General features: G+C 42.0%; 1 protein-coding gene across 4 annotated transcripts in view; it reads right to left on the reverse strand.

The window, feature by feature from the left end:
• Nucleotides 1-12,738: 12,738 nt before the first annotated feature.
• vwa8 (von Willebrand factor A domain containing 8) overlaps nucleotides 12,739-15,040 on the reverse strand; it is a 325,734-nt gene continuing 323,432 nt past the window's right edge. For all 4 annotated transcript variants that reach the window (XM_048603037.1, XM_048603036.1, XM_048603035.1 and 1 more), the window contains one exon: nucleotides 12,739-13,951. In XM_048603037.1, the coding sequence (XP_048458994.1) occupies nucleotides 13,843-13,951 (109 nt within the window). In that variant the 3' untranslated portion in view covers nucleotides 12,739-13,842. The remainder of the gene's footprint in view (nucleotides 13,952-15,040) is intronic.

Consider the following 15,040-nt stretch of genomic DNA (forward strand, 5'->3'; position numbering starts at 1 on the left):
TTTGGAGCAATTTATCAGACTTTCACACTTACACAGTTGGTCATTAACTCATACCAAACATCGAGAATATACCTCAGAGGATGAAGTGTGGCAGACACCAGGAGAGCAGGTACAAGCTACAAGTTCAATTGTTTCCGCTGAGTGTCACAAGCATGTTTTGCTAAACTTTACTGGACTTTAGAGAAGTGACAGTGAGATCAATCAGGAATGAAAACAGAAGTTGCTGGAAAAACTCAGCAGATCTGGCAGCATCTGTGAAGAAAAATCATGTTCTGAGGAAGGGTCACCGGACCCAAAATGTTAACTCTGATCTTTTCTTCACAGATGCTGCCAGACCTGCTGAGTTTTTCCAGCAACTTCTGTTTTCATTCCTGATTTACAGCATCCTTAGTTCTTTCGGTTTTTATTTAACTAAGATGCTAGGTTAGTTGACTAAGTGCCAAGTCAAAGGTTATTGCAGAAAGTAAAAGCTCATGGTGTAAGGGTCTTGGCAGGGATAGAGTCACAGAAGTTATTCAGCCCATCATACCTACACCAGCTTTTTATATGAGCATCATTACCTCATGCCAATCTCTTGTTTTATCCCCATATACATGCGTTTTATTGAGATAGAAATAATCATCCAATGCCCTTTAGAATGTTTCAATTGAAATTGCCTCCATATATTCAAGCAGTGCATTTCTCTTGTCAGAATAAATGAAAATAAAATAAAAATGACTGGCTAACAGGAAACAGAGAATAGCAGTGGGTCTTTTTCTGGTCAGCAAGCTGTAATGAATGGTGTCACAGGGATCAGTTCTTTACTGTTTACATTTCATAGAAATTAATTAGATAAAATGATAAGGCATGTTTGCCAAATTTACTGATGACACAAAGGTAGCTAAGAAGCCATAAAGAGGACATAACGAGACTATAAAGAAGATATAGATACGTTATATGAGTAGGCAAAGGTGTGGCAAATGTAGTACAATGTGGAAAAAAGTGAATTTGTTCAGTTTTTTAAGGAAGAATGAAAAAGAAGCAGTATATGCTTGTGGTCAGTGGGTCATCCAAGTGGGTCATGAATTCTTACAGATGCAGGCTAGGGGCTCACAATCACTTGGGTGGATATGATCCTGTCTAGAGTTCCTAAATTTAACATTAAATTCTAACAGGCAACCATAGTATTTGAGAGATACAAAGTCGTTGTTTAATATTTCTGCCGTGCCTGTGGAGTAAAGTGTTAACTATACCTTTACTCTAATTGTAGCCACTAAGGAAGGAGCCATATCATGATGTCAAAACAAGATGAACCCAGGGCCTGAATGTGTAAGTTCTCAGACAGGCTCTCTCCTACACTATGTTTCAGAAAATCCACAAATATTTACTCACCTGAGATCTGGAAATGCAATGTCTGGAAGTGTGGTGAAGGTAGGTTCAATTGAAACATTCAAGGGGCATAGGGCAATTATCTAAATAGGAATAATGTGCTATGGTGAGGGTAAACAGCCAGAGATTGCCACTAGGTAATGATGCTCGGTTGAAAAGCCAGTACACACACAGTGCACCAAAAGGCCTCCTCATTTTGTAATTCTGTGATCTTACTGCAACACCCAATGAACTGTTGCACACCTTTCTAACAGTGCTGTCTTTTCCAATTCTGTAACTGAGAAAGCTTTTCTCATTGCTTGTATAATTATTTACAATCTATTTTGCGAATCTTTAGCAGGCCTAACAGGAATCTTTGTGCTGACTCTCCCCTATCACCATCCCTGTTTACTTGCATACTTGATGCCTCTTTACTTGCATTTCACCTGTGTTTATACATGATCAGTCTGCTATAATATTGCTTTATATAAACACACTCCCACACGTCTGGGCAAATATTTGTCATTCCCGCTTTCTTCACGTTGCTGGTAAAAGATCTCCACACGATCGTGTGCTCTGAAACTCGGGAGAGAAGGGGAAGGAAAATACCAGATGAATCACACTTGTATTTCGAGCACAAGAGACAGACTTATATCAGTTACACAGCACAGGAGACGGTACATTATTAGCCTGGTTTTACTGCAATTAGAATAAGTGAAAGGTATTGAATAGCAGATTTATTTAAAAACACTCTGCCACTGTTTTTCAGTGTTGAGAAGGAGATGAGCCAATGGGTCATTTATGTCCTATGTCAGATCATGTGCAGATGATGTGATAGTGATTGCATTGATTGCTGGGAATTTTAAAAGACATTTAATGAAGGACCCACATCCAGGGATACATTGTGAAAGAAGTGGCTGTGGCCAATGTTGACTGTTCCTCATGATTGAAATGAGGTACTGGTACCACGCTACCGTTACCTTGGGGCTGCGGTATCTGTGTGGCTGCGGTTATCTTGCTGCACTTGACTAACAGCAGAGGCTTGAGTGTTTAAATCCCAGTTTGAAAAACTCATTCCAACAAGTCTTGTCATTTCTGTGCCAGCACTAGAAAAATGGCCATGAAATCTGTACAGAATGGCTGATGTCCTTCAGGAAGAGGAAACGACCTCTGCATCTGGTCTGGTCTACACAGGATTCTGTTCACACCAGACAGAAGAGTCACAACAAACTCAAAACGCTAACTCTGTTTCTCTCCCCACAGGTGCTGTCAGATTTGCTGAGTTTATCCAGCATTTTCTATTTTTATTTGCAGATAAAACAGTGTCAAAGCAGTGGAAGGCATTCAAAGTGGAAGTAATGAGAGTACAGGACAAACATGTCGCATAAGAACAATGGATGGGACCAAGACCAGAGAACGCTGGGGGTCAAAGACATAAAAGTTAGCATTTAAAAAAAAAGAAGCCAATGGTAGATATTGATGGTTCAATGGAGAGTACCTACAGGAGTATGAAAAGCTCAGAGGGGAATTTAGAAATAAAATTAGGAAAGCAAAGAGTGCGCTTGAGAAAGCATTGGTGGGTAAAACAAATGAAAACCGAAAGGGCTTTTAAAATAATATATAAAGAGCAAAAGAATAACAGGGGAAAGTGCAGGGTCGCGCTAAAGATCACGGAGGTGATGTGTATGTGGACCCCAAGGTGTGGACACCATCCTCAATGAACACTTTGTGTCGGTATTTATAATGGGAAAGGACGATACAGGTAGAGACATCAGAATGCAGGACTGTGAAACATGAGAAGAAATAAACACAGAAAGAGAGAGAAGGTACTAGCAGATTGAACAGCCGTGAAAAGAGATAGGTCCATAGACCCACATGAGATGTATCCCAGGCTGCTGAGGGAGGCAAGACAGGAGATATCAGAGGCCCTGGCAATAATTTTCACTCCGTCTCCAGCTGCAGGTGAAGTTTAAGAGGACAGGGGGAATACTAAGGTTGTCCCATTATTCAGAAAGAGAGGAAAGGATAGAGCAGGAAATTAAAGGTCAGTCATTCTTACCTTGACGCTATTCAAAAGAATTCTAAGTGACAGAATATATCTGCACTTGGAGAGACACGGATTGATCAGAGATAGTCAGTATGAATTTGTGAAGGGAAGGCCATGTTTGACAAAAAAAAGACAAAAGAACTGATGATGCTGGAAATCAGAAACCCGAAGAGAAATTGCTGGAAAAATGTCAGTAGGTCTGGCAGCATCTGTGCAGCAAAATCAGAGTTAATGTTTCGGGTCCAGTGACCCGGCCTCAGAACTGAAGGCAGCTAGAAAAAAGTTGTTTTTTTTATGCAGAAGATAGGGTAGAGGGAGGGGTTAAGGGTAAGTGGAGATAGAGCCCAAAGAGAGAGGAGGACAGTCAGACAGACAAAGCAATGGATAACGGTCCGCTCTGTGAGAATGAATGGCTGCTAATGGGGACTATTCGTGGCTAATAACAGTTGTGTGAAATAGCAGACCATATGATAATAAAGGCCTGGTGTGTGGGAGTTGGGATAAGGACATGGGAGAAGGTGCCTCAATCAGGTCCTTCTTTAGAGTCCCTGGACGTGAAATATCAACTCTGTTTATGTCTTCCCAGATGATGCCAGACCTGCTGAGTTTCAGATCTCCAGTATCCACAATGCTTTGTTTTATTTTAGTAACTTTTGATTTCTGGCTGTGACATAATACTTCAGGGAATTCAGACAGTGATTTCAGGAAGAAGAAGCTGACTGGGGACAAAACTCACTCTTGGGGTTCTCAGGGGGAGCTGGAAGCTGACAGGCTGTGAGCCTGTGTCTGAGCCAGTTGAGGAGGTGATGGTCTAGTGGTATTATTGCTGGACTATTAATCCAGAGACTCAGTTAATGTTCTTGGGACCTGGGTTCAAATCCCATGATGGTAGAATTTTAAAAAATCTGGAATTCAGAGTCTAATGATGACCATGAATCCATTGCCGATTGTTAGGAAAAACCCATCTGGTTCACTAATGTCCTTTAAGGAAGCAAACTGCCACCCTTACCAGGTCTGGCCTACACGTGACTCCAGACCCACAGCAATGTGGTTGACTCTTAACAGCTCTCTGGGCAATTGGGGATGGGCAATAAATGCTGCCTGGCCAGTGAGGCCCTCATCCCATGGAATCAATAAAGAAAAAAAAAACCTGAAAACTGAGCTCAGCAGCAGTGACAATGAAATAAAATTACTGCCCGTGGCTTCAGTTTTTGTGAAGGACAATGAACCACAAAACTGTCATGAACTGGGCAGATGAAGATCAGCAAAAAAGCATCCTACTACTAGTTGAACTCTGCCTGAGGAACACACGATACGGAGGACTGTGACGACATGTATTTTAGTGAATGTGAATGCTAGCAAATTACTTCCAGTAAATCTGAGAGATCTAAGGGTGTTGTATCAGCTTTTAAGATTATAATTTATAATCCTGACTGAATACAATTTGTCTGGGAATTCATGCCTAATTTTTGTTGACTCTGATTTTGAAGATAAAATACAAACTCTGGAACATTAAATTTCACCCATCAATTTTTTTCCATTGGGGTTGCTTGTTAAGTTGGCTGTCTGAGGTTATTGTTCTCCACAGGGAGCGTAAACGATGATTCTCCCTCTTGCTGGGCTTCCAGCTTTTGTAGCAAGTCCTTTTCTTTGAGTGAAGTGGCTACAGTAAAGTGAAGGAGGGAGTGAGTCCCTGATTTCCCATCCTTTTAGGTCTGTGGGAGGGAGATGAAGCAAGCTCGCTATCCAGGTAGGGGCAACTGATGAGTCTTGTAGCATTTGTCAGACTCAGCGACACCAATGGGAGAGTGTGTGGAATTTCGTCCTAGTTCTTTCAGACAGACAGCACCCAATGAGATCAAATTCTATCTGAGCTGGGTCTTCGATACAGCTATTCAATTAGTCCTGCTCCCCGCTCAACTTTCTTTTTTGAATATTTGTCAAATTCCCTTTGGAAATTGCTAGTTAATTTTAGGTAGGACATTACAACTTACTGCTTAAAATAAATTCTCAGCTTTCTTTTTTAATTCACTCATAGAAAGTGGGCAATGCTGGCTGTGTCAGTGCTAATGCCTATCCCTAGATGCCTCATGATGGTGGTGGCGTGCTGCCTTCTTGAGCCACTGAAGTCCACTTCCTTCTAAAAAGGAAAACTTCCATGAACTTAGGCTTGACGAGGCTGATGATACGTTTGTACCAAAAGAAATATGGAAATTATGAAGCGAGATACACATTGTTTGAAATGATAACATCCCCTTTATGGGACGTATGATGACAAGAACAGCACAAACTTTTGGTAAATACTGATCAGTGCAAGAATAATTTCTCACCACACCCTCAGCCAAGTACTTTAACACTTTATAAAAAGAATTGCACTCCATGAAATTAAGCCTGCCATTAAATATACTAAATTAATTCCAATCTATTTTACCAATCATTAATTGTCATGGATATTACATTCCAGAGAAGGAAAAAAAGCAGAATATGTAAAACTTCTGAGAATCATATCTGTACCTTAAACGATCTGGCTTTGGTTTCCTTAAAATCTTCTTCTAAAATAACGCCTGCACATACTACAGAATTGAACAAGACTATGCATACATGAGAACTCATTTGTTTCAAGTGGACTTTATCCTTAGAAACAGATGTGAGCTTTCAAAGCAGTTATCAAAAGGGAAAATCATCACATTAATGGCTGAATATTTGAGAAAGTTGAGGCTGAGCAGAAAGAAATTTCACATGAAAAGGCACAACATGCCTAGAAATCTAAATTCAGGCTTTTTCATGAATTGATGTGTTGTCCTTCAGGGCAATTCTCAGCAAAATGCAATTTCAAACTGGCAGTTCTCAATGTTTTCATAGAGGTGTTGCTGTTAATGGCCCAAGCAAACAAAGTCCGCTGCAAATGTATCAATTAGCTAGATCAATAAGATTAAAATCAAATCTTGAAATATTAGTTCAATTCATGTTGAAAATCAGATGAAGAACAAGGACAATGCTGGTCTTATTTTTGTCCAGCTGTTCACATTGTGTCATCTCTCCAAAGGCAGTCAACACTCGGTCATCTCCCCCAGTCCATCCTGTTATTGAGAGTGCAAAACAGGCAATGAGCTGCTCATAAAACAGTGACATTCTGTCTATTTATACTCGGGACACGGTATGGTGTATCATTCTCCAAGCTCAACCAAAAATATCCCAAATAACTGAAAACAAAACCAAAGGTCAGTGTCTGTGGAACTGACAGTCACAGAGACACACATTCCACGTGAATGGAGGCAAAGATAACTCCCTCCTAATTGGGGTTAGGGCTGAGCAGAGTGCACAGTGTGTTCGCACATCAGTACACTGACCATGCTTTCTATTAATCCAAGATGGAAGCAGTTGGGCTACCTTCATTTCAAACCTTCCCCTTCAGGGTTTCACTCCTCCCAATTACTGCAGCTTCAACAAAGTCATACAGTTCTCTCCAATGCACAGAGAGGGGGACATTTGTGTGACCTTGCTATGTACAAATTGTCTGCTATGTTTGCTCCATTGGCAATGTAAAATAGTGTGGAATGTCCTGTGTTTAGGACACGTGCTATGCAAACGCAAGTCTTCGTCCTCTTCAAATCTGCCATCATCAATTCTCTCCTCAAAAATACAACCTTCTGTCTTTGTCAGCCACCATCCTACACCTGGCAATTAGTTTCTCTCCTTGATCATGGTGTCACTCGCTAAATGCCCTTCTGTCCAACATTGGTTTGTATCCCTCCAATCGGACATCTGTCACAATTGAGATTGTTACAAAAATAAACAATCCATCCTTGATTGTGTGCAGCCTTTGACAGAGTGACCGCAGCATCCTCCTCCTCCAATCTTTGTCCACTATCATCCAGTTAGGGCTACTCTCAGCTACTTCCATTCTTTATCTAATCATAAACAAAAATCACATGAAACCAGGTTATAGTCTAACAGGTTTATTCGAAACTTCTTCAGGAGCAGTGTGAGAGAGAGAGTATAAGACACAGATTTTACAAGCAGAAAGGTAACAACCCTAAAACTGGCCGCCTCTTGTTGAATCTTCAATCAGTTAGGAAAGAGATGACTGAATAAAATGCAAAATCCAGATTCCTCTCAAGTCATTGGCCTGAGATAATTAAAGGTTTTGTCAATGTATACAAGAGGTGACATCTCAGATCAGACAACTGCTCAGCTGAGGGGGAACGTGATGGACACCTGAAGGTGTTGAAAAACACCCTATAGGAACAGGATACAATGCTCAACTCATCGATCACCAATTCTGCCATGCCACAGCGAAAAACCATCATGACCTCCTCAGAAGACAGGCTTGAGATACATCCAACAGGACATCCTTTGTCGTCCAGTACTTCCCCAGAGCGGAGAAACTATGCCAGGTTCTTCGCAGCCTTAAACACATCATCAACAACGATGAATATCTTACCACAATCTTTCACTTCTCTCCTTCAAACAAGCGCCAACCTTAAACAGACAATTGTTCGCAGCAAACTACCCAACCTTCAGGATAACATTAACCACGACACCATACAATCCTGCCATGGCCACCTCTGCAAGACATGTCAGACCATCGACATGGACACTACCATCACATGTAGGAACACCACCCACCACGTACATGGCAGATACTCATGTGACTATCTCATACAATGTGAGAAGGATGGCCTGAGGCATGGAATATTGGCAGGACCATGCAGACACTGACAATGGATGAATGGACACTGTGCAACAATCACCAGACAGGAATGTTTCCTCCCAGTGGGGGAACACTTCAGGAGTCAAGGACATTCAGCCTCTGATCTTTGGGTAAGCATCCTCCAAGATGGACTTTGAGATACACAACAACATAAAATCGCTGAGCAGAGGGTGATAGCCAAGTTCCATACCCAAAAGGATGGCCTTAATCTTGATCTTGGGATCATGTCACACTACAGGTGACCTCACCACACTATACTGCACACACACATGCACATGCACTTACACAGGCCTTCTATCTCACACACATACACTCCCTTACACACACACTCTCAAACACACACACACTTACAGACACACACATGAATTATTTCATCCACAATGTTTGTGCACTTGCAGATACATTCTGTTTTGCTCAGAAAAATAAGACCTGACCCCAGTTTAAAACATAGACAGATTCTAAGCAAGACCTCACACCTAAAATGCATTGTCTGACCTGAGACCTGACCTTTTCTGAAGAAGGGTCCAGACCCAAAACGTTAGCTTTCCTGCTCCTCTGATGCTGCTTGGCCTGCTGTGTTCATCCAGCTCTACACCTTGTTATGTCTGACCCGAGATGTTACTTCTTGTAAGCATTGATAAAACCTTTAATTATCTCAGGCCAATGACTTGAGAGGAATCTGGATTTTGCGTTTTAATCAGTAATCTCCTTCCTAACTGATTAAAGATTCAACAAGAGGGTTGTTACCTTTCTGCTTATAAATTCTGTGTTTTATATCCCCTTTCTCACAATATGCCCGAGGAAGGAGCTGAGTTCAGAAAGCTTGTGTTTTCAAATAAACCTGTTGGACTATAACCTGGTGTCATGTGATTTTTGAACTCGTCCACCCCAGTCCAACACCAGCATCTCACATACTATCTAATCATAGCTTTAGAATCCGTGTGTATGGTTCCTCTTCATCATCCACATGCTGCCCCTCAGTGATATATCTCCGAAAACACAGTGTTAGATTTCATATTGATTGCCCCCAGCTTTATCTCTCCACATCTTCCCTCCATTCATCCTCTGCTGAGAAATGTTTGTCCAACATCCAGTCCTGTAGTGAGCAGGAATTTCCTCCAGTTCAATGTTTAAATTAAACTCTGGGTAACTGGCTGATTTTTAAGCAAGTTAAAATCTTGTCCATTCTCTTTGAATTGGACCCTCAAACACAGTGCTCTAGGTGTCAATTCCATTCCCTTCCCTTGAACTGTTGAAGGCCACACCAGATTGCTAGCAAACTTGTTGTTGTACTTTGACATGGACATGTACTTAGAATCGTAGAGTTATACAGCACGGAAACAGACCAACTCATTCAGGCTGACACTTTAGGGCTGCATGGTGGCTCAGTGGTTAGCACTGCTGCCTCACAGCACCAGGGATCGGAGTTTGATTCCACCCTCGGGCAACTGTCTGTGTGGAGTTTGCACATTCTCCCCGTCTCTGTGTGGGTTTCCTCCCACAGTCCAATGATGTGCAGGTTAGGTGGATTGGCCATGCTAAATTGCCCGTAGTGTTCAGGGATGTGTAGATTAGGTGGGCTACAGGGGGATGGGTCTGGGTGGGATGGTCTAAGAGTTGGTGTGGACTTGTTGGGCTGAAGGGCCTGTTTCCACACTGTACGGATTCTATGATTCACACTCTAAACTGACCGAGTTGCATTTGGCTCTAAACCCTTCCTATTCATATACCCATCCAGGTGCCTTTTAAATGTTGTAATTGTACCAGCCTCCACCACTTCCTCTGGCAGCTCATTCCATGCATGCACCACCTTCTGCGAGAAAAATTTGCCCCTCAGTTCCCTTCTAAATCCTTCCCCTCTCAGCTTAAACTTGTGCCTTTTGGTTTGGACTCCCCTATCCTGGGAAAAAAGACCTTGGCTACTTCTGATCACATTGCACCTTCACTAAGACCACCAGTTTCCAACTCCAAAACATCTTCCAACTCCACCTCTGCTTCAAGCTCATAAAAACATAGGAGCATGAGGAGGCTGGCCAGTCCTTCAAGTCAGCTTCTCCATTCTGAAGCATTCACAATCTTTTGCCAGAAGTGCCGAGTGGATGATTTACCTTGGCCTCCTCCAGCGGTCCCCATCAGTAAAGAGACCAGTCTTCAGGCAATACGATTCACTCACATGATATCAATAAACGGTTGAAGATACTGGATACTGCAAAGGCTACAGGCATAATTCCAGCAACAGTACTGAAGACTTGTGCTCCAGAACATGCTGCTTCCCTAGCCAAGCTGTTACAACACTGCTATCTACCTGACAATGTGGAAAATTGCCCAGGTAAGTCCTGCACATGAAAAGCAGGACAGATCTAACCCAACTAATTACCAACCCTTCAGACCGCTCTTGATCATCAGTGAATGATGGAAAGTGTCACCAACAGTGCTATTAACCAGCGCCTGCTCAGCAATAACCTGTTCAGTGACCCCCTGTTTGGGTTCCACCAGGGCCACTCTGCTCCTGACTTCATTATAGGCTTGGTTCAAACATGGGCAAAAGACCTGAATTCCAGAGGTGAGGTGAGAGTGGCAGCCCGTGACAAGAAGGCTGCATTCAACCAAGCAACAAGGACCCCTAGCAAAACTGGATTCAATTATCAGGAGCCAAAATCTCTACTGGTTGGATTCATGCCTGGCACATAAGAAGATATAATAGAATCCCTACAATGTGGAGGCAGGCCACTCGGCTCATCACCATCATCTTCTCAAGGGAAACTTGGAATGGGCAACAAATGCTGGCCCAACTAGCAATGCCTACATCCCACAAAATAATCTTAGAAATTATGTCATCTGTAAATTTACTAATTAGACCACCTACATTTTCATCCAAAACAATTATACATATATTATCAACAACAGAGGTCCCAGCACCGATCCTTGTGGAACTATTGACCCCAGGCCTCTGGACAGAAAAACACCCCTCCACGACCACACTCTGCCTTGTATGACCAAGCCAAATTTGTATCCAACTTACCGACTCACTGTGGATCCCATGTAATTTGGTCTTTTGGACCAGCCTACCATGAGGGATCTTGTCAAATGCTTTAGTTTAATCCATGTAGACAACATCCACTGCCCTATTCTTATGAATCATCATCACTTCCCCAACAGCTCAATCAAATTTGAGAGTCATGACTTCCTCTGCACAAAGCCGTGCTAACCCAAATAAGTCCATTTTTATTCAAATTGAGAGTAAATCCTGGCCCTAATAATCTCATCCAATAATTATAGGCTCACTGGCCTATAATTTTCTGGACTAACTTTGTTGCCCTTCTTAAATAAAGGCACAACATTGGCTACTCTCCAATCTTCTGGGACCTCACCTGTAGCTAAAGAGGATAAAAGATCTTTATCAAGGCCCCAGCAACCTCCTCCCTTGTCTCCCTTAGGGTAGATCCCATCAGGCTCTGGGGACTTATCTACCTTACTGTTTTTCAAGACATCCAACATCATCTCCATCTTAACGTTGACAAGTAAGTTAGGTCCAAGATGAGGAGGGTCATAAACCTTTGGAATTCGCTACCAAAGATCGCTTAGGCAGCTCAGTCTTTGAGTATGTTTAACGTAGAGTTTGATAGATTTCTGATTACCAGTAGTGTACAGGGTTATGGCAATGGGATGGATAAAAGGCACTGAAGTGTTCAGTCACCTATGATCATATTAAATGGCGGGGCAGGCTCAATGGGCTGAATGGCTGGACCCGTAAATTCCAGCCCCTTGAGCATCACCAATTTTAATCACCCACCATGGTGGAGGAATCCAGCTCTCTAGACCTCAAGCTCTGGAATTCCTTTAGTAAACTTCATCCCCTTCACATCCTTTAACATGCTCCTTAAAACCTACCTCTCTGGCAAAGCTTGGTGTTAAATGTTGTCTGATAATGAAGTGCACACTGGGACCATAAGTTATCTGAATTCAAGTATTGTTGTTGCAGCTTCCATAAGATAGACACTGATTTATTGGTTGATTAGTAATAAGGGACCACTGCCCGAAACAGAAAGATGCATTTCTGTAGAACCTTTCCTGATCTTTTGATGTCCCAAAGCTCTCCAATGCTTTTTTAAATGTTGTCATGCATGAAACACATCAGTGTCCACATTGCAAGGTTGTGAACAGCAATGAAAGAGATAATGGTAGATTGGACTGGGCTAGTAATTCAGAGCCGCAGGCTAGTGCTCTGGGTGCCTGGGGGTTCAAATCTCATCATTGCAACTGATAGAATTTGAATTCAATTAATATATTTAGAATTAAAAGCAGGTTTGAGTGATGTGATCATAGTTGTTGTAAAAGCCTGTCCAACTCGCTAATGTTCTTTTGGGAATGAAATCTATCTGTCCTTATCTGGTCTGGCCCACGTGTGACTCCAGACCCACAACAATGCAGTTGACTTGTATTGCCCAAGAAGTTGCCCAGCAACCCACTCAGTTCAAGGGCAATTAGGGATGGGTAACAAATGTCCTGGCTAGTGATGCCCAGATCCGTTACAGTAATAAAGGAAATGTGACTGTGCGCATTGATGTTTACACTGAACAGGAGATGATATTAAACCACAGTGAGTAATAACTGATTGCAAGAATGTATCTGAGATGATAAAATATATTAAACTTTATTCTGTGCATATATAATGTTACAAAATAAATCACTTTTTAAATTTTGCATCATTTACATTTACTTCCCTGATATTCCAAGCAATCTTGTGTGTAAATTATATTCTAATACCTTTACAGATTAATTCAAGAGATGGGCCTTTCAGTCCCTTTTGAAGTGTTGGATTTGAAATTTAACTCAGTAGATATGCTGCAGGGAACAGCCTATTTATCAACTCTCTCGAAGACTGAGCCAGAGCTCCTCAGAACTCTTCATTGTCTAAAAGATTTGAAAGGACAGAGGCAGAAAGAAATGATGGTGGGATGGTTGATCAGTAGGTAGCCAGCCTAGTAGTAGTTGGTCACACATCACAGTAGAAGCAGAGGAAGAATGTGAAACCTACACACAGTCAGTGTCTTAAATATCCTTTTTGTTTCATCATCATTCAGTTTGGGTCAAGAAACAGTGCCCTTTTCAGTGACTCTAGCTCTGCTCCCCTCTTACCTTCATGTACCTGCACCTGTTTTTATTTTGACCAGAGGAATTCCCTCCCTGCTCTTGCTTACGCTGAGCAGTCACTGAAGGAAATGGGACATAATTGCACCATGTGCCTTGAACTATCCACTATCTGGCCAAAGGGTGCATCTCCTGAAATCAAAGTATTTCAAATTGCTTTTCAATTCATCACATTCAAAAGAAGGATTGTTCCTCCTGGAGATTGGAGAATTGACTAACAAGAGTTTAAAAGTAAGATTATACTGTCATGGCAGGTTAGGAGTAACGTCTATATGAATCTATTTATCATACAGATATTCTTTAATTTAACCATCTATTTATTAAGTCATAAAGAGACTCAGGAAATGGCACTATCCCACATTTTACTAACAGCCCTCTAATGCTCACTCACATGTAAAGCTGAGAATCTTCCTGTCACTATTCCAATGCACCCCAGCGATTGCCACCAACTAAACCTGACTGTAGGGTCAAGGCGGTCACTGAGTAGACATCCAGCAGCTGCCTGCAACCAGCGACAGGTCAACGTTGCATGTAGCTTTTCCCACCATCTCCTGCATGCACATCAAACCAAACGGGATAGTCCTTAGGCCGTTGACAACATAGTGGATGTGAAGATCTGCTGTAGAATCTGTGGGATTTGTTTTGTGTCCATGGCAACGAAGGACCTCCCTGCTGGCAGAGTCTGTTGCAGCCTAGTTTCAGAACAAATTAACATTGCAAATTACACAGCCTGCAGAAAAGTGAAATAGCTTGGAAAGTTTTTTTTAGGAAAAAGGATGTATAATTTAACAATGCAGGTTATTCTTTACCATGTTATTCTGACAATGATACACAGCAGTGAGAGGAAGCACACAGAGGTCTGAATGGGAACCGTGCCTCTAAAGACACTACTCACCCAATAATAACCTCCAACAAAAGAAGCTTAAGTGCTGTTCAATTACTATAGTATATATAAATCTTGTATTGGTCATAGTGAACTATAAAATTCAATGCTTTTAACCAGATAATGAACTAAAACTAAACAACTGAGGATGTCAAATCCATTTTGACCTCACCGTATGCATCAATCAACAGTCTATTAGGTTTACACTTCCCACTTTACTCATCAAGGGATAATACTGGATGTGAATGACAATTTGTTTGTTATAAGAGAAAGCTCCAGTAAAGCTCACACGATGACCAGGCTTTCTGACTATTGGTCACACCATTGTGCGACTTTCAGCCAAGGATTTCTCTGAGTATGTCAGGATGTACAAGAATGGGTGCACATGAATGGTTAAAGCCCAGCACTTGTTAAGTTAGGGCCATCGGGACAGGCAGAGGCCAATTAGTCCCTCAAACAGATCATGGTGGATGCGTACCTTAATAACTGGCTGGGTTTTGTAACTGCCCCTGCCATTCAGTGCTGAGGAGGAAGAAGATAAACAAAGGTGGTGGTGAATCTTTGAAGTCTTTATCCCAAAGCAGTGTGGAGGCTCAGTCATGATAGATTTCTCAATATTAATGACGCCGACGAAAGTAGTGATAGTGTGGGAAAATGCAGTTAAACCTAGAATGGCAAAGCAGGCTCAAGGGCCTAACCGAGATCATATGTTCTGATAATATCAAAGCAGCATTGGATTGAGAAGGGCAGTGCTTCCTAAACATTCCTACTGTGACTACATATTAACATTTGAAAATTGTCACACCTCTTCAGTGATCTACCATGAGATGAGGGGCTGAGCTGAGAGAGAAGAGACTGGAGGGGCCGGGGCGACGGCGAGGAGACTGGAGGGGCCGGG

Source organism: Rhincodon typus, chromosome 11 (genome assembly GCF_021869965.1).
Source record: "Rhincodon typus isolate 14 chromosome 11, sRhiTyp1.1, whole genome shotgun sequence".
NCBI classification, from domain to species: domain Eukaryota; kingdom Metazoa; phylum Chordata; class Chondrichthyes; order Orectolobiformes; family Rhincodontidae; genus Rhincodon; species Rhincodon typus.